At 55.5% G+C, this 19555-nt stretch overlaps 1 protein-coding gene across 6 annotated transcripts in view; it reads right to left on the minus strand.

Annotated features, from left to right (window-relative positions):
- The window catches only part of CAPN13 (calpain 13), a 55905-nt gene that overhangs the window by 17901 nt on the left and 18449 nt on the right, over window positions 1-19555 (minus strand). For 4 of the 6 annotated variants that reach the window (XM_068153710.1, XM_068153712.1, XM_068153708.1 and 1 more), the window contains 10 exons: window positions 18237-18411; window positions 16727-16798; window positions 14406-14491; window positions 12170-12244; window positions 10753-10919; window positions 9477-9616; window positions 6552-6662; window positions 5392-5552; window positions 3161-3197; window positions 867-929 (listed from right to left, as the gene is read on the minus strand). In XM_068153710.1, coding sequence (XP_068009811.1) covers window positions 867-929; window positions 3161-3197; window positions 5392-5552; window positions 6552-6662; window positions 9477-9616; window positions 10753-10919; window positions 12170-12244; window positions 14406-14491; window positions 16727-16798; window positions 18237-18411 — 1087 coding nt within the window. The remainder of the gene's footprint in view (window positions 1-866; window positions 930-3160; window positions 3198-5391; window positions 5553-6551; window positions 6663-9476; window positions 9617-10752; window positions 10920-12169; window positions 12245-14405; window positions 14492-16726; window positions 16799-18236; window positions 18412-19555) is intronic. The other 2 variants (XM_068153709.1, XM_068153711.1) reach the window with 2 other exon arrangements.

Raw genomic sequence — 19555 nt, forward strand, 5'->3', positions numbered from 1 at the left:
AAGGGAGGCAGGGGTGGGGGTGCTGGGACACCCAAGGCTTTCTGATTGCTTTCAGCAACTCAACAAAGCAAAGGCCAAAAGGGACAGATACATAAACAAGCAACTGACACCAGCAGGCCCAGCAGCAGCACGACCACAAACCCTCCCTCCCCTGCTGCTGGACATGGGGCTGGCCAGCCCACCCCAGCCGAATGCCCTATTGTCTGGGGGAGTGTTGGCAGGCCAGTCCACGCTGCTTTCAGGCTATCCACTTGAGGATGGAGATACACTCCCCATCCCCCCCAAGCAAAGGCAAAACAAACAGACAACAGCAGCAACAAAATCCCCACCCCACTAAACCCAAACAAACCAAACCCAAACAAACCAAACCCAAACAAACCAAACCCCAACAAACCAAACCCCAAACAAACCAAACCCAAACAAACCAAACCCCAACAAACCAAACCCCAACAAACCAAACCCCAACCAAACAAATTAACCCAAACAAACCAAACCCCAACCAAACAAATTAACCCAAACAAACCAAACCCAAACAAACCAAACCCAAACAAACCAAACCCAAACAAACCAAACCCCAACAAACCAAACCCAAACAAACCAAACCCAAACAAACCAAACCCCAACCAAACAAAGCAAACCCAACCCAACCAACCAACCCCATCCCATTTCTCTGACTGGGTTTGTATCCAGATCCTTGTGGTGGGTTGAGCTTTCCCTCCCAACATAAACTTTGTCAGACCAGCTCGGCTGGTCTGTAAATCTGCAACAAGCTTTCACAGGCACAGCCTAAACACCACAGTCATAGACCTGGGAGGGGTCTGGGGGTGGGTTTTGGTTTGTCAGAGAGATGGCTTTAGCTCGGATACCTGCTTAGCATAGCGTAGGAAGAGAGCCTTGCAGGAGCTGTCCTCGTTCTGTCTCGGCAGGGCCTGCATCAGAGACAGTGCACACAGCAGCAATTCACTTGCAGAGCAACTGGAGGCAGCCAGCCCCAGACAGCACTTCAGAGAGGGCAGGGAATGCATGGCACAGGCTGCAGCTGCCTGTGACCCCGAGAGGAAGGGGGATGTGGAGCAAGGAGCAGCTACTGCAGTGAGGGAGGAAGCATGGTCTGGGTGCCAGCACACAGCAGAGCCAGCAAGGAGCAGCTCAGGAAGACAACAGAGTAAATCCAGCATGCAGTTCAACAAGCTGGGGAGGGACTTCTGAGGGTGTCAGGGAGGGACAGGACTGGGGAGGATGGAGCACAACTAGAAGTGGGGAGATTGAGATTGGATGTGAGGAAGAAGTTGTTGCCCATGAGGGTGGTGAGAGCCTGGCACAGGCTGCCCAGGGAGGTGGTGGAAGCCTCCTGCCTGGAGGTGTTTGCAGCCAGGCTGGAGGTGGCGGTGAGCAACCTGCTGTGGTGTGAGGTGTCCCTGCCCATGGCAGGGGGTTGGAGCTGGCTGAGCCTTGGGGTCCCTTCCAGCCCTGACAGCTCTGTGGTTCAGTGCAGTCAGTGTGTGAACAGAGGAGGTACAAAGCCTGATCCTTATCGCTGACCCTTGTCTGAAACCTGTGGCTTAGCACACATGAAGATCCATGTGAACCAAGAAAACAGAGCTGACTTTCCCTTTCTCTTGCACCCTCTCAACCTCAAGACAGGCTTGACTGTGCCTGAGCAATTCCAATGGCTAAGTGATTCCTGTTTGTTTCTAACCCCCTGGTGAGAGGATCCACCAGGCACTAACAGCAACTATCCCTGGCACTACAGCTCCCCCAGAGCTCCCAGCCTGAGCCCCAGCGAGGTAATTCACACCACTGAACAAAGGGAGAAGGTGTGGGTGCTGTCATTTGTCAAAGTCCCAGGCTTGGCTAATGCCAACAGATGAATACATGGACAGCTTGTCAGGGGAAGAGGAAGTAAGCCATCACTTACACTGCCCCCACAAGCCAGCTTAATTGTGGGCTGGAAAAGGAATCAGGAGGAAAGGACCTTGCTTGGTGTTCTCCTGAGGCAGATTTACACCTCTGGCTTCAAAAGCCTGCACTGAGCTTGCACTCCTACAGATAACAGCCTCTCAGCAGCAGGGGTCTGCAGGCAACTGGGGTGAGAACAGCGGGGGCTTGGAGCAGCTCTGGTGGTTTGCACAGCCAGGAAGCCACCGGATCACAGGATCACAGGATCACAGGATCACAGGGTGCTGGGGGCTGGAAGGGACCTCTGGAGATCATAGAATCATAGAATTGTTAGGGTTGCTGCTTTCACAAGATCACAGCTCATAGGATGTCAGGGGCTGGAAGGGACCTCAGGAGATCCCCAAGTCCAACCCCCTGCCAGAGCAGGAGCACAGACTCCAGCACAGGGCACACAGAACACATCCAGATGGGGCTGGAAAGGCTCCAGAGCAGGAGACTCCACAACCTCTCTGGGCAGCCTGCTCCAGGGCTCTGGGACCCTCACAGTGCAGAAGTTCCTCCTCATGCTGAGCTGGAACCTCCTGTGCTGGAGTTGGTATCTAGCAAGAGATGGCAGCTGGGCTAGACAAGCTGAAATGGGATGGAACTAGAGGCATAACCAGCCTGGAAGTGGCACTTCACCCTGATGAAAATCAGGAGGAATCTGCTTTGGGCCTCACCTCTGTGGTCTCCTGCACCTTGCAAGGTACAAGAGCTCAAAATGAAGCCCTTGCCATGGAGAAGGCAATAGGACCCCACTCCTTGGGGTGAGGTCCAACTCAAAGTGTGATTTCTTCATCAATGTCTCTCCCTCTCTCCTGTCTTTGAGGTGGCCTCCTCCCTGCTCTGTTTGGTTGGCCAAAGGGTTGGAGGTGGTGAGGTGGAAAGGACAGATGGGCAGGCTGGCAGAGGGCTTGTGTGAGGCTTGTTTGCTTCAACAGTCAGGCTCTGGAAGAGAGGCAGGTGGAGAGGAAAGGCTTGGTTGTCACTCCTGTCTCTCCTGGGAGATACCCCACTGGGCACCTGCTCTCCAAGCAAGGACATGGGGTGCTGGAGTTGAGCTCTGGCACAGACAGTGGGTGGGGAAAGGAAAGAAGAGCAGAGTGGTGTCTAGTGTGGGGGAAAGAAGAAGAGGAGTCAGCAGAGCTGGCTGCAGGATGCTCAGCTCTCTGGCAAGCATTCCCTGCTGCCAGAGGCTACCTGGGGCTTCACAGAATCTTACCATTGGCAGCACTGGGCTGGGCGGAGGGTTGGAGCTCCTAGAAAAGAGGTACAAGAGGCAAACTGGGTGAGAAAAGGCCTCCTGAGAGCAGCTGTGGCAGAAGGCAGGCACCAACAGGAGCACTCACCCAGCCTGCAGCCCCTCAGGATCAGATTGGCTGTGAGGAAGAAGTTGTTGCCCATGAGGGTGGTGAGAGCCTGGCACAGGCTGCCCAGGGAGGTGGTGGAAGCCTCCTGCCTGGAGGTGTTTGCAGCCAGGCTGGAGGTGGCTGTGAGCAACCTGCTGTGGTGTGAGGTGTCCCTGCCCATGGCAGGGGGGTGGGACTGGATGACCCCTGGGGTCCCTTCCAGCCCTGGCAATTGATTCTAGGATGCTAGGATGCTCAACACTCACACCACCAGTCTGTCCCAGTACAGCCAGGGCTGTTGCAACAGCTCTGGGTCTCTCTGTGCAAGGAGGTCAGAGTCACTGGCTGCTCTGGGGCCACTGCCTCCCCTCAGCTGGCCCTGCTGGCACCAGCAGCAGTGGAAGGCTAACTTGTCTCACTCTGAGCATGCCAAGACTAACTTCACCTCACAGAAGCTAAGGCTGCCTGGCCTTGACTCACAGAAAATGCTCACCTTGGCCTAGTCAAGAGGCCAGGAGTGACAATAGCACCTGGGCTGCGAGAAGGCAGCACCTTTTGTCCAGGAGGTGTGTGGGCATGGCTCAGTGGCCATGGCTCAGTGGCCATGGTGGTGTCACACTGATGGCTGGGCTGGATGACCTCAGAGGTCTTTTCCAACTAAAGCAATTCTGTGATCCTATGGCTGTCTGAATTGGAGCTGGGGTCACCATTCCCTCTTGAGGCTTGCTTGGTAGCAAGATTCAATGCTTGAGCTGTCACAGAATCACAGAAACAGGCTGGAACAGAGCCTCAGCATCACCAAGTCCAGCCCAGAGCCCTCCTCTGCAAGGCTCACCCCTGAGCCATAGCCCCAAGCACCACATCCAAACCACCTTAAACACATCCAGGCTTGGGGACTCCACCACCTCCCTGGGCAGCACATTCCAGTCCCTGACCTCTCTTGATGTGAAAAACCTTTTCCTGATGTCCAGTCTAAACCTCCCCAGTCCCAGCTTGAGGCCATTCCCTCTTGTTCTGTCACTAATCACCTGGGAGAAGAGACCAGCAGCAGCCTCTCACAAGCTCCTTTCAGGTAATTGTAGACAGCAATGAGGTCTCCCCTCAGCCTCCTCTGTTTCACACTGACCATCCCCAGCTCCTTCAGTTGCTTGCTCTCCAGGTTTTGTTTGAGGCAGGGACATCAAGCAAGCCAGGTGCTGTCTGAGTGCTGCAGGGACCCCCCAGCTCAGGAGGTTTTGTGAGGGTCTCCTGGGAAGTGCTGCCTCCCACGGCTGAGCTGTCCTGGGCATGACTTGTCATGCTGGAGGCAGTCAAGCCCAGGGCACACTTCTCATGTTTGCTTTCCATAACCAAGGGGTTGCCTTGGTTGGCTCTGGGTTACTGTTGCCAGGGGCCCAAGCCTAGAAAGCAATCTCATTAGTAAGATATGGGGCTGAGAGGCAAGAGCTGCAATCAGCTCCACTAAGAAGTCTTCTGAAGGAAAGCCACAGCACATCTGATGCTCGAAGGACACTTGGTAAGGCTGAATGCTGGGGCTTGCCCTCTGCCCTGGTGTTCACATGAACATGTGATACCAGCTGCCTTCTCAGCAGCTATGATACCCTTTCTTCCACTGAACTTACCCTCAAGGCCCCTCTCTTAATCACAAGTAGCCCTGCCAGGCTGGCTGGGTGAAGGGATCAGGCTTTTCACTGCTCCTTGCTTCCCTGAGCCCTGGTCTGAGCAGGATGGGGCCTGAGGCAGCTGGTGTCCCCCTGGCCTGGAAGAAGCTACCCAACAGCTGCTAGGAAGTCAAGCTCTCAGTCCTCCTTTCAGTGCAGTCAGACTCCCCCACAGCCAGGGCTGGGTGGAGAAGTGCATCTCTCATGAGTACCTCCTGCTCTGTACCAGAGCTGAGACCTTGGAGAGCTGCTGCTGCCTTGCCCTGCAGGGGCCACCCCCTGTGCATCCGACTGGTGTCCCTCAACCAGTGCTGGGCACTTGGGCTGTAGCTTCCCAGCAGCTTCCAGAGCATGCTAGAGACAAATGAGCCACATTGGTTGTCTTGACATGGAACTGTGAACTGCTGGCACACACTCTGCACCCTGAGCAACCCTCAACTTACTCCTGGTTGCCTCTGTGCTTGGTGAAGATTCGTAAGAGGAACTGGAACTGCTGCTCCTCCGCGGCAGCAGGCAGGACAGCGTAGGTCCCTGGGCTCAGGGTGAAGTAGCTGGTCACATCTCGAGCCAGGGAGAAGACTTGTTCCAGAACTTCAGAGTGGTCCTGCAAAACAAAAGCCAGACCCAGCAGAGCTGCTTACCTCCCCTTCTGCCTAAGGACATCAGCCAGTGCCCCCAGGGCAGCCTTACAGAGTCACTGAACCAACTACTGAGGCTGGAAAAGGCCTCTGAGATCATCAAGCCCAGCCTATGGCCTAACACCCCACAGCAGCTCAACCCTGCACCAAGTGCCACATCCAAGCTTTCCTTGAGCACCTCCAGGGATGGGGACTGCACCACCTCCCTGGGCAGCACATCCCAGTGCCTCATCAGCCTTGCTGGGAGGCAGTGCTGCCTAAGCCTCCCTGGGGCAGCTTCAGGCCATGCCCTCTTGTCCTCTCACAAGTTGCCTGGGGGAAGAGCCTGACCCCCCCCTGACTGCACCTTCCTCTTAGGTAGCTGTAGAGAGTGATGAGGTCTCCTCTAAGTCTCCTCCTCTCCAGGCTGAACACCCCCAGCCCCCCCAGCCTCTCCCCATCAGCCTTTACCTCCAGTTCCCATCCAGATTGGCTTCTAGGAAGAAGTTGCTCCCCATGAGGGTGAGGAGAGCCTGGCACAGGCTGCCCAGGGAGGTGGTGGAAGCCTCCTGCCTGGAGGTGTTTGCAGCCAGGCTGGAGGTGGCTGTGAGCAACCTGCTGTGGTGTGAGGTGTCCCTGCCCATGGCAGGGGGTTGGAGCTGGCTGCTCCTCGGGGTCCCTTCCAGCCCTGGCAGCTCTGTGAGTCTAAAACATTCTGCTCTGTTCTTGCAGTACTTTTTGCTGAGCTGAACCAAACCTGGGCAGCAGCTATTAGGAGGTGACATGTAAAGATAGCATAATAACAAACTCTCCCTAAACACATTGCACCCAAAGACATCAGGCTGTATAAATCCCATCTGGGATGGTGATACAGCATGGCAGAGTTATTTATGAGCCATGCCTCTGGGAGACAATAACAGAAAACTCCTGTTTGGGGAAGGAGAGAAAGCCCCAAATGACTTCTGCCACAGACAGCTGGGAGCTACCTGGGGCTGCCAAGCGTTGTGGGTCGGATCCTGAGCAGAGCAGCAGAGAGATAAATGGTGCCATCCTTTTTTGGGTGTTTTTTCACTGGTGGGGCTCATTCCACATTCCTTCTGGTGAAAAGCAGAGGCAGATTAATATCTCAGCAGAGCCAAAGCAAAGTGGGAGATAAGAATCAGCCTCTCTGCGCTGCTCAGCTCTATCACACAACATTAAACTTCCCTCACAGCCACCTATTAATGTCCCACCTCTGCCTTTAATCAGAGGCTTCCCAGAGCTATCAGATCTGTCCACTCTGGTTTGCATCCCCCCTGCCCTCCTGCCTCTTTTGTGCTTCACAGCAGCAATTTGATGCACCTCGACAGGCACCGGAGGCAGACTGAGCCTGCTGGTGAATGATGGCAGGGGAAGCCAGGCCAGGGAGGGAGGGTGAAGCCACCTGAAGCTCAGCAATTGCACTCTGCTTGCACAGAGGCCAAACCCTTGTAAGCCTTCACACACTGTGGCCAGGCACTGGACATGAACTGAGGGAGCAGTGCTGCTTCTGCACTCGCCAGGGCAGGACGCTGGGCTGGCTCTGAGAGCTGCTAAATCAGCTCTCACGGTGGAGGAGTTGGTCTGTGTCCATCCAGTCTGGTCATCCAGTTCCAAGCCCCCTGCCATGGGCAGGGATGCCTCCCACTAGACTCAGCCACTCAAGGCCCCATCCAACCTGGCCTGGAACACCCCCAGGGAGGGAGCATCCACAGCCTCCCGGGGCAGCCTGCTCCAGGCTCTCACCACCCTCACTGGAAAGGATTTCTTCCTGACCTCCAGTCCCAATCTGCCCTCCCCAAGCTTCAGTCCATTCCCTCTCATCCTGGCACTGCAAGCCCTTGCAACAGAACCTGCTGCTTGGTCCTGTACCAATATCCTTACATCATTGTGAGCTCTGGCACGACAGAGCAGCTTAACTCTCCCCTTTCCCTCACTGACCAGGTGCTCCACAGCACTCCTGATGCCTCTAAGCAATGGCCTGTCCTGGTCTTGCCCTTCAGCTCTGGTGTAGGAGACCACCTCAGACCAAAAGCCCAGACTGAGCCTGAGTGAGCTGTGGGCTGGCAGCTCGTAGCAGCCATGCCATCCAGGCTTGACACACTAACTGAGTTTCAGCCACCTTTGGGAGCACACCAAGAGTGAGGAAAAGAATAAGTGACCCCCCCTGAGCATCCACTGGAGGGGAAAAGACACAGAGCTGTCAGGGCTGGAAGGGACCCCAAGGATCAGGCAGTTCCAGCGCCCTGCCATGGGCAGGGACACCTCACACCGCAGCAGGTTGCTCACAGCCACATTGCAGACAGAAAGCAGGAGCAGGGCCAGGCTGTCCCCTAGGCTGCTTCCTGACTGAACACCCTTTCTCAAGGGAGCCAGGACCATGCCCTCTCCCAGAGAAGGTGATGGCTACTTAAGGTGGGCATGCATGGTGAAGAGCAGGCAGGGACCTCCAGTCTGGTAACTGTGGGGGGGCTGATGAGGAGGCTGGGAGGGGTGAGGTCCCTATTCACCGGGAGCAGCATCTCTTCCCAGATGGCACAGGTGGCCCCATGGGGCCCTGCAGTCCACTGGGTAAAGCATCTCCTTGTGCAGGGTCTGTGAGTTCCACTGGCTGGATGCACTCCTGTGCAGAGTACCCTAAGTGATCTTGCTTTGGTGGGGGGCTGGCCCCCATGAGCTCTTGAGGTCCCTTCCAGCCTCTAATGCGCTGTGGTACTGTGATGCTGTTTTTATTACACCTTTTATGTCTCAGGCATTGTGTTTTACGAGCTACAAAGCCACACTCCTCCTTGATGAAGAGCTCCTAGATGCATGGCATCAATTATTCAAAGTCTGAGACTAGGGCAAACCTCTCCACTGTGATCAGGAGAATGTGAAGGGAGGGTCAGAGCAATTTCTGCTTCCCTTTGTTCTCCAGGTTAAGGACAATCCCCTCCCACCCTCCTCAGCCAACATGAAAAAACACTTAGGGAGAGGCCTGGGGCTCCACTGACAACAGCTGCCCTGGGGATGGCACCCCCTGGACAGCCACCAGGAGAGGAAAGCAGAACAAAACCCCCAGGGAAATTGCAGTGGAAGCCCCAGGTGAGCTAAGCAAAGCCTCCCCTGGACTTTGCCAGTGGGTTTTGCATGGCATGTCTGTGACAGAACAGGGAGGTGAGGCAGACAGCCTCATTTTGGAGGACAAGAGGTCATTTGCTTCCCTCTCAGAGCTGGAGTGCTGCTGGAGTGCTTCTGGAGTGCTGCTGGAGTGCTGTGCTTAGTGCAGGCTCTCACAGCTTGTGCCAGGCCAGGGAGGCATGCCACCAGGACCACTGGGCACAGAGGACATTGACCTGGCACATTGGTTTGGGTTTAAGGAACTGGGATGTCTTAAACCACAGAGCAGAGACCTCCAGAGGCTAGGTAGGTCCAGGGCTGGACTGGAAAGTGCAACCTCTTGTTATGCCATTCCTGGAATGCCTGCACACAGAACACAGCATCAGCCAGGCTGGAAAAGCCCTCAGAGATCATCCAGGCCAAGCTGTCACCCAGCACCATCTGATCAGCTCAGCCATGGCACCAAGGGCCTCATCCAGGCTCTTGCTACACACCTCCAGGGATGGGGACTCCACCACCTCCCTGGGCAGCACATCCCCAGGGCCAGTCTCTCTTGCTGGGAAGAATTTCTTCCTCACCTCCAGCCTGAACCTCCCCTGGCACAGCTTGAGACTGTGTCCTCTTGTTCTGGTGCTGGGTGCCTGGGAGAAGAGACCAGCCCCCACCTGGCTACAACCTCCCTTCAGGTAGTTGCAGAGAGCAATGAGGTCTCTCCTGAGCCTCCTCTGCTCCAGGCCAAGCAGCCCCAGCTGGCTCAGTGCCTGCTGCTGGCTGTCCCAGCTCCTGGTGCTTACCTTGATGATGACAAAGCCAATCTTCAGGTTTTTTGCATCCTCCTCAGTGTGTTTTTGCATGAGTGAAATGAGCACATTGTAGGGTTTGGGGTCATCATCTGGCACTTTGAACAGATACTGAGGGTGGCTTGAAACTCCCCCTGCCAAGAGAGTGGTACCAGGTTAGGAGTGGCCACACAGATGTCCCAGGAGCAGCCTGGTTAGGTCTTGCTTGTGTGGTGCCAGAAGTAGGCACTGCTCCAAGATGCTTTCCATGGAGCAGAGCAGTGCAGGCTCCCCACGTTACCAGCAGCAGCTGAGGCATCAGGAATTAACTAATTGCACACTAATCACTCTAGATCATTCTGGCAGAGTCTTTTACCTCCATGGCACACTTACCCCAGGAGAGACAAGCAGGGACTCTTAATCAGCCACCCCACCCAGTGACTGTGGCTTGGAGATCATAACCACAGAGAAGAGAAGGACAAAATGCTCCAGAGCTGTTCTCCTCTTTCCCTTCTGTCAGTGTGGACAAAACAGGCTGGTGAGCACCAGAGGCAAAAGGCCAAGGTCTTGGTTAACAGGAAGCATCCAGCAGCTCGAGGGAGGTTCTTCTCCCCCTCTGTTCAAGCCTAGTTAGACCACATCTGGAATGCTGTGTACAGTTCTGGGCTCCCCACTTCTAGAGGGAAATACTGGAGAGAGCTCAGCAGAGGCTACCAGGATGCTGAGGGGACTGGAACATCTCTCTTGGGAGGGAAGACTGAGAGCCCTGGGGCTGTTTGCTCTGGAGGAGAGAGGGCTGAGAGGGATCTGACCAATGCTTGCAAATATCTTGAGAGTGGGTGTCAAGAAGGAGCCAGGCTCTTTCCAGGCATAGCCAGTGACAGGACAAGAGGCCATGGATGTAAACTCACTCACAGGAATCCCACCTCACCATGAGGTAAAACTTCTGACCAGTGAGGGTGCTGAGCCCTGGAGCAGGCTGCCCAGGGAGGCTGTGGAGTCTCCTCTGGAGATCTCCAAACCCACCTGGACGTGTTCCTGTGTGACCTGCTGTAAGTCAGCAGCCAGGGCTGCTGCTGCTGCTTTGTTTCTGCCTGGTACCCTGCTAGGTGCTGTAGTGGGGCAGGCAGGCATCACCAGCCGGCAGCCATCACCAGCTGGCAGCCATCACCAGCTGGCAGCCATCACCAGCTGGCAGCCAATCCATCTGCAGTTCCATGCTCAGGGAATGCAGCACCGGCAGCACCGATGGAGAGCGGGGGCCGGGCTGGCCGCAGGGAGCCTTCGTTACCTGGGGAGGAGCTGCTCCTGCCTGTGGCCAGGGCTGGGCTCCACAGACTGCTGTGCCTGTCCATGCACCACCTGGTGCAGTGCTGCTCCCCAAAGTCCAGGAAGGTTGGTGTGCTGTTACAGATGTACAGCCAGGAAAACTGCTCCTGGAAGCTCTCACAGGACATCCTGCAGAGAAGGAGGAAAAGCTCTCACCTGGCGTCTGGAGACAAGGCTCTCACCCTCACCCACCCCTGTGTCAAAGGGAGGTTCCAGAGAGCACTGAAGGCTGCAGCTGAACTGGATGGTACTTTGCAGAGCTGGTCAGCTCACCTTGCACTTAAAGCCCCAGGGAAATTGCAGGCCACGTTCAGCACTGCCTAGCTGGAGCTCTGTCGTCTCCACTGGGGCCCTGCACCTTGCTTTGCCCCTCCACAGTGTGCTGCCCCACACTCAAGGTTTGCTCTAGCTCAGTGTCTCTCTCAGCCCAGCCTGCTGTTCCTCTGCTTTCCTCAGAGCCCCAGGAGCGCAGCAGCTACCAACAGCCCTCCCAGAGCATGGCTCACACATGGCTGAACCGGATCTGAGGGCATCAGAAGGGGTGAGATGCCACAAGCACAGCCAGCAGGGCAGGGATCTCTGCTCTGCTCTGCTCTGCTCTGCTCTGCTCTGCTCTGCTGAGACCACAGCTGGAACTCTGTGTCCAGGTCTGGAGCCTCTGTGCCAGGAAGGATCTGGAGGTGCTGGAAGGAGTCCAGAGCAGGGCCAGGAGGATGAGCAGAGGGCTGGAGCTGCTCTGCTGTGAGCACAGACTGAGGGAGTTGGGGTTGTGCAGGCTGGAGAGGAGAAGGCTCCAAGGAGAACTCATTGTGGCCTTCCAGGATCTGCAGGGGGCTGCAAGAAAGCTGGAGAGGGACTTCTGAGGGTGTGAGGAAGTGATAGGACTGGGGGGGATGGAGCAGAACTAGAAATGGGGAGATTGAGATTGGATGTGAGGAAGAAGTTGTTCCCCATGAGGGTCAAATCCCACCTCAGGCTTCCAGTTTTGCACAAAGCTGCCTGCCTGTGCCCTTTGCATGTCTGCATGGGGCCTGCATGTGGGCTGCTTCTGAGGATTTGTTCCTCCTTAGAAGTGGGAAAGGGCAGTGTGACAGAACTCCTTGGCCTCAAGGAACTACAGCTTTGCTTCTCTTCTCTTCCCTTCTCTCATTGTCTTGTTGCTTTCTCTTGGCCACCTCTGTTCTTTACATCCTGTATCCTCTGAAGCCATGGGCTCAGGACAGCCTCCCCTTTGCTGTTTGCACACAGCTAACTCGGGGTGCCCTGAGCCATCATGAGGAGCAGATAGCTGCCTAAATCACTCTTTTTCCCCTCTTTCTTTTCCCCATAATGCACTCAAGCAGACAGCCTGACAGACAGGAAGGTTGGTAGGGAGATACCAGAATTCTCCATCATCCTTGTTTCTGAGCAGGGCTTCTCTGTATTGAGGCTCAACGTGGTCCCACTGAGGAGAGCTGCAAAGAGGAACAATTGAACAGGCAGCCATGAGGCACAGTTTCCCATTCCCCTGGCCAGCCCATTCCCCCAGCCACCCTATAGAATCACAGGATCAACAAGCTTGGAAAAGACCTCAGAGATCATCAGGACCAACCTCTCACCCAACACCTCCTGACAACCAAACCATGGCACCAAGTGCCACATCCAAGCTCCTCTTGAACACCTCCAGGGATGGGGACTCCACCACCTCCCCGGGCAGCACATCCCAATGGCCAATTACTCCTTCTGAGCAGAACTTTCTCCTCACCTCCAGCCTGAACCTCCCCTGGCACAGCTTGAGACTGTGTCCTCTTGTTCTGGTGCTGGGTGCCTGGCAAGTCATAAAGGATCAGAGGGGGTGAGCACCCTTTACCCTGGGCACAGGACTATGCTTGATACCTTCACAGCCAAGGCCAGCCAACAGAGCCTCGGTGCCTTTGCTGTGCCCTCCTGAGCTGCCCACCCTAGCATGGGGAATCCTCTCTCTGCCTCCAGGCTCCGGCAGCCTTTCCCCAGGCTGAGAAGGTTAATGAGGGTACCGAGGCATCCAGCACTCTGAGGTGCTGACAGTACCCTGGAGAGGGCACATGAACCACTCACGTGTGCAGCTTCCCAGCAGCCTGTGTGCAGTGAAGTGCTAATTGTACTTCCTGCAGGCTTTGAAATCAGCAAACAGGACAGGGATCAATAGTTCATTGATTTCTGCAGCTTACCTGTGAATGTCTTGCACTGGCATTTCTCCTACACTCAGCCCTCCAAACGCAGCCCTGGGAGGATGCTGGCTGAGCAGGAGCTGTGCTCTCAGCCTCAGCCATCTCTGCACAGCCCACCAGCCCATCCAGACACAACACAGCAGCTTGGCCTCCCTCAGCAGAGAGGAGAGGGAGTGATCCTAGCAACAGGGAGAGGTGGGATGCTGTTAAATCCCTTCAGAGCAGCAGAGCTCTCCCTCCTCAGGAAAGCACTGAGGCGATCACAGCAGGAAAATGAACACCTCCTCCTTCACAGGACACTGCTGCAGGGAGCTCATCCTGCCCTGTGCTCAGCACTGCTCAGGCCACACCTGGAGCACTGTGTCCAGCTCTGGGCTGCTCAGGGTAGGAAGGAGGTTGAGCTGCTGGAAGGTGTCCAGAGAAGGGCAACAAGGCTGGGGAGGGGTCTGGAGCACAGCCCTGTGAGGAGAGGCTGAGGGAGCTGGGGTTGCTTAGCCTGGAGAAGAGGAGGCTCAGGGGAGACCTTCTTGCTCTCTGCAACTCCCTGAAGGGAGGTTGTATCCAGGTGGGGGTTGGTCTCTTCTCCCAGGCACCCAGCACCAGAACAAGAGGACACAGTCTCAAGCTGTGCCAGGGGAGGTTTAGACTGGATGTTAGGAAGAAATTCTTCCCAGACAGAGAGATTGACCCTTGGGATGTGCTGCCCAGGGAGGTGGTGGAGTCCCCATCCCTGGAGGTGTTTAGGAAGAGCCTGGATGAGGCCCTTGGTGCCATGGTTGAGTTGATCAGATGGTGCTGGGTGACAGCTTGGCCTGGAGGATCTCCAAGGTCTCTTCCAGCCTGGCTGATGCTGTGCTGCTGTGAGTCTGTAATGCTGCCTCAAAGTGCTGCCCTCCCCCCGTGGGCTCTGCTGACCATCCCCATCCCTGATTCAGACTGGTGGGGGCAGCACGAAGGTGGGTGCCAGACTGCTGGGGCTTAACTGCATCTCAGCAGCCAGTCAGTGACTAGGGGCACAGCCAGAGCTTCCTCTGGGGAGCAGCAACTCTTTCATCCATCACTGCTCTGGAATTACACCGAGGAAGAGGTAAGCAGAGACAAGGAGAGGATCCCTGAGGCAGGCCCAGTGAAGAGCACACACAAAATCAGTGCTCCACTGGCTTTCCCTGGCTGTGGGCAGCTGCTCTGCAGAGGGAAACACTTGCTGTGATGAACTGATCTAGAGATGCCTGCTTCATTCTAGTGGGTGCAAGGCAGAGGTCCTCTGCCATAAGCCCTTAAAAAAGGCTTGGATGTGGCACTTGGAGCCAGGGTGCAGTCATCAGGAGGTGTTAGGGGATAGGTTGATCTCTGAGGTCTTTTCCAACCTGGTTGATTCTATGATAAGAGTGATTCCCCTTATGAGATTAAGGCTTTAAGTGCATACTTATCACTCCAGGGCCCCTTCCACTCCCCATGGCCCCAGGGGTTCCAGATCCTGATGATGTGCTTCCAGCCATTCTGGTAAGGTATCTGTAAAGAGGGAAGGAAAACATGAACTCAGCCCCAGGCCCCGGCAGTTGTAACATTAAGTGAAGAGAGAGGCTATAAAAAAAGATCCCCTCCTGTGCCCTGGGGACCTGGTTCCATTTCTGGTCTCATGTGACTGCAGCTACAAATCAGTAGTGCCTTTTGCCAGCCTGCAAGGGGTGAGGTGGGGAGCCCAAAGCCCATTGTGCTTCTGACGAGGCTGAGTCGCTGCCAGGGAGGGGAGCAGCAGCACTCCTGCCACGCTGCAGGACTTCAACAGCCCTGGGAAGGTCCAGATCCAACTCTGCACATCTGATGCTGTGAGTCAGCAACGGCAAGAGGCTTTGAAGAATGAGGTCAGCAGCCTGCCTGGCGTGAACGCCAGCAGTCAGCAGGGAGAGAGGATGACAGCCAGCAGCTGTGGCTCTGTGTCTGCAGCGCTGTGGGTTCCAGCAGCTGGCCTGCCTGGTGTTTCCCTTCCTCCTGCAGTTCCTGGTCAAAGCAGGAGGCAGCTCACTTTTGCCAGTGAAGGCCAAGTGGTGGAAGTGGAAAGGAGGAGGAAACCTTTGGTTTCTGGCTCCCCTCATGCACGCAGGCAGTGTTGGAAGCAAATGCCATGGCAGTCTCATGTCAGCCTCTGCCCAGCTTCTTCACACCACTTCCCCATGGGACCCTCCTGGATGCCCTGGCAGTCCTGTAAGGTGGGGCAAAGACCATTTCCCCTCACTAGGAAGCTGAAGCAGCCTGCTCCCTCTCCAGTGGGATTCAGGATCCTTCCACCTTGCCTTGGGGACACCAGCTAGGGCCTTCTCTGTAGCCTAGCTCCCCCCATCCTTTAGCTTTGGAGCCAAGCATCCTCACACTGGCTGTGGGCAGAGAATCACAGAACTGTTAGGGTTGGAAGGGACCTCAAGGATCATCTGCTTCCAGCTCCCTGTCATGGGCAGGACCAAGCATGCCTTGGCACGAGGGGCTATGAATCAAAGCCAGGCTCATGCAGGAAACCTCTAAAGAGAGAGGAGAGAAAACAGCTTGGGGAAAACCAAACCACTCCTTTTCCAACATACTTTAGGCTCTGAGGTTAAAATGTGTTGTAGTTATCTTGCTTGGTAGCACAGCCTTTGTTTGGTTTCCTTCTTGGCCTTGCTCACTGCTGCCTCTCCCTTGTGTGCACTACAGCTTACCAGGGCAATCCCTGTTCTGGTGGCTTTGTTTTTGATGTGTGGTAAACTGATCCTGTTTCCAGCCCTGCAGTATCAACATCCAGCCAGGAGCAGCTCTGTAGGAGTAGAACAGCCTCCAAAGAGGTGGCAAAGTGCTGGTCTTGAACCAGAGGGCTATGTACTTTTCACACAGTGATCTCTGGCAGCTTGTGATGGAGCTGAACAAACTCAAGTTTGCACCACAGGACAAATCCCACAGCTTCAGCCAGGGCTTCTGTTCCCATTTCAAACAGGAAAGCAAACTTCCAACAGAGCAGAATGGAGTGGAAGAGCCCCAGGAATGCTGCATGTGCTGCTGAAGTGTCCAAAATGCTCAGCACCTCAGCACAGCAGAGATGTGGAGGTGCTGGAGCCAGGGCAGGGAAGCTGGGAAGGGCCTGGAGAATAAATCTGATGAGGAGCAACTGAAGGAGCTGGGGATGGTCAGTGTGAAACAGAGGAGGCTGAGGGGAGACCTCATTGCTGTCCACAGCTACCTGAAAGGAGCTTGTGGAGAGGCTGCTGCTGGTCTCTTCTCCCAGGTGGTTAGTGACAGAGCCAGAGGGAATGGCCTCAAGCTGGGACTGGGGAGGTCTAGACTGGACATTAGCCAGAGTGGTCAGGGACTGGAATGTGCTGCCCAGCGAGGTGGTGGAGTCCCCAAGCCTGGATGTGTTTGAAGGTGCTTTGGAAGTGGTGCTTGGGGCTATGGCTTAGGGGAGAGCCTTGCAGAGGAGGGCTCTGGGCTGGACTTGGTGATGCTGAGGCTCTTTCCAACCTGAATGCTTCTGTGACCCTGTGACAACAGAAGGGAATTCACACTGCACTTCTCCACCTGAACATTACAGGGTTCAGGCATCCTGCCAGGTATGTGCCAGAGTCCTTCCATCTCCTGGAACTTGAACTCTCTGCTTTCAGCAACCCCTCCTCAGCATGAAGCTAATTACAGCTGCTCTGAAGGGAGCAGCAGAGTGCCTGCCCTGTGGGGGGATCACCAGTACAAGACCACCAGGCAGGAGCATGACTCTGATCTTACCTTCACAGCTCCTGTGACGGTGTAGGCATGACCCTGTACAATCCCATTTCTCAGCTCGATGTTCCTCTTGGACTGCAGAAGGGAGAGAGCACAGCTTTGAGCTCTCTGCACACTGCAAAGGCATGGCCATCAGTTCCCAGTTCCCAGAGCTGTCCTTTGGCAGACAATACAGCAGCAGCTCAGGTGTGACACCAGGATGCTGGAGGGACTGAGCACTGCCCTGTGAGGAGAGGCTGAGAGCCCTGGGGCTGTGCAGTCTGCAGAGGAGAAGACTGAGAGGGGATCTGATCAATGGCTATCAATAGCTGAGGTCTGGGGGTCAGGAGGGAGGGCACAGGCTCTGCTCAGCTGCACCCTGGGATAGGACAAGGGGCAGTGGATGGAAACTGCAGCACAGGAGGTTCCAGCTCAGCATGAGGAGGAACTTCTGCCCTGTGAGGGTGCCAGAGCCCTGGAGCAGGCTGCCCAGAGAGGTTGTGGAGTCTCCTGCTCTGGAGCCTTCCCAGCCCCATCTGGATGTGTTCTGTGTGCCCTGTGCTGGATTCCATGCTCCTGCTCTGGGGGGGGATCTTCGGAGTTCCTTTCCAACCCCTCACCTCCTGTGCTCCTGTGATAGCTGTGCTGGCTGCAGAGGACTGTGCCTGCTCCCACTGCAGCCCTGGCAGGCCAGGAAAAGGAAATCTGCCAGAACTCCAAACCTTCACTTGTGTGCAAGGTCCTCAGTGGTCCAGAGCTGATAAAGCTTCTGAGTGACCTGGACTGTGTCACTGGCAGGACTGCCCTGCCACCCACGCCTCAGCACCAGCCACCCAGCTGAGGAGCCAGTCCTTGGCATGCCTTCCCCAGCCAAGCTGTGTGTCCTGATGAACCAGGCTCCAGAGAAGCAATTTCACAGCCTTTGAAGCCTTCCTTCAGGAAGCCTTGGCAGCCCTTTAGCAAGACACCTGCTGAGCATCACAAAGCCTTTTGCAGTTTCCCACTGTTAACCCCAGGAGCCTGCAAACCATAATGCTATCCTGGCATTTTCTCACAGAAGAGGCAGGGATGCATTTGGGCCCTGCCAGAACTGATCACAAAGCTCTGAGGCCAAAATCAGCACTGCTGCAGGAGGAGACCACTCTATTGCAGTGGAGTTAGCCAGGAGAGAAGCCACAGGCTGCTTCCTGACAGCCCAATCCATCTACATCTACCCCAAAGCCTTTGTATTCCTGTCCTACTTTCAGCTGGGCTGGAGCTAATTTTTCTTCCTCCTAGCAAGAAAAGTGCTGTGCTCTGGATTCAGCCTGAGCATTGGCTGCTGGCTGGGTTCAGAGCATGACAATTCCTATTTGCATAACCCTCTCTGTGTTCTGCTGCCAGGATCTCTTCAGGTACCCATGAACTGCAACTGTTGTGCTCTGTGAGTGCCTGTGGGCTCCCTCTGCCCCTCAACCTCTGTGCCAACAGGAGAAACCAAGCCAGCCCTGCTGCCAGCCCTGCTGCCAGCCCTGCTGCCAGCCCTGTGACTCACCTGGCCTGAGGTGCTGCACCCCATCAGACACTGAGATCTGTCAGCTGCTTTCAGTATCTCCTCCAGGTCAGGAGGGGGATCCTTCAGGGAGAACTGCACTTGGACTCCTCCTGTGAAGTCTACTAAAGCATCAGAAAGGTATCCTCCATGCAAGTGCTGGTAGGAGCCCCTCAGCCTGAAAGAAAAGCCCAAAGGACCCCTCAGGAAAAGCAAAACCAAAACCCCACAACAAACCCTCTGCTATGAGGAGAGACTGAGAGTTGGGGTTGTGCAGGCTGGAGAGGAGAAGGCTCCCAGGAGACCTCATTGTGGCCTTCCAGGATCTGCAGGGGGCTGCAAGAAAGCTGGGGAGGGACTTGTGAGGGTGTCAGGGAGGGATAGGACTGGGGGGGATGGAGCAGAACTAGAAGTGGGGAGATTGAGATTGGCTGTGAGGAAGAAGTTGTTGCCCATGAGGGTGGTGAGAGCCTGGCACAGGCTGCCCAGGGAGGTGGTGGAAGCCTCCTGCCTGGAGGTGTTTGCAGCCAGGCTGGAGGTGGCTGTGAGCAGCCTGCTGTGGTGTGAGGTGTCCCTGCCCATGGCAGGGGGTTGGAGCTGGCTGAGCCTTGGGGTCCCTTCCAGCCCTGGCAGCTCTGTGACTCAAAGTTCTCATCACTCCTCCGAGTTCACTGTGCTGGAGTGCAGTAACAGGATGATAATTTAACATTGCTAACACAGCCCTTGTTGGGTTTATTGTGTGCTCTTTATTGAGGCAGCAAATAAGCTGGAACATGCTGTACTTAGAGCAGGTAGAGCATGCTGTTAAACCCCGCCATAGCTGCTGCCTTTAATGAATGTAATCAAATGAAGTCTGCAGCTAATTGTGTTCTGAAGGGTTGTCCTTGTCCTCCACTGATGAAAAGAATTTGTCATGGGCACTGGGGAAGAGAGGAAGGCTGCTCAGCTGGGAGTGCCGTGAGCAGCATCGCTGGCAGCCTCGGGGCCACAGGGGCTGGATTGGCTTTGTCACGAACATCTGACACAGCAAACTGCTGCTCAGCCTTCAGTCGACTTTTCTGAGTGCCTCAGGGCAAAATGCATCCTGCTCCTCAGCTTGCTCAGGTGCTGCTTGGACATTTGTTCCTTCCTGACCAAACCAGCCAAAATATTTGGCTCTCTTCATCAGCTGTTCCAAACTGCATGGCAAATGTTGCCCAGCCTGATGGAGAGGATGTGTGCCAGGTTCCAGCCCTGCACCCAACACCCTGCACAGGAACTTCTCTGCAGTGTCTCTAGCCATGGGCATACACCTGAAGGCTGTGAGGCCATCCAGAGAGACC

The sequence above is a fragment of the Melanerpes formicivorus genome, unplaced genomic scaffold, assembly GCF_026170545.1.
Source record: "Melanerpes formicivorus ecotype bairdi unplaced genomic scaffold, bMelFor1.0.p_v2 SCAF_26, whole genome shotgun sequence".
NCBI classification, from domain to species: Eukaryota; Metazoa; Chordata; class Aves; order Piciformes; family Picidae; genus Melanerpes; species Melanerpes formicivorus.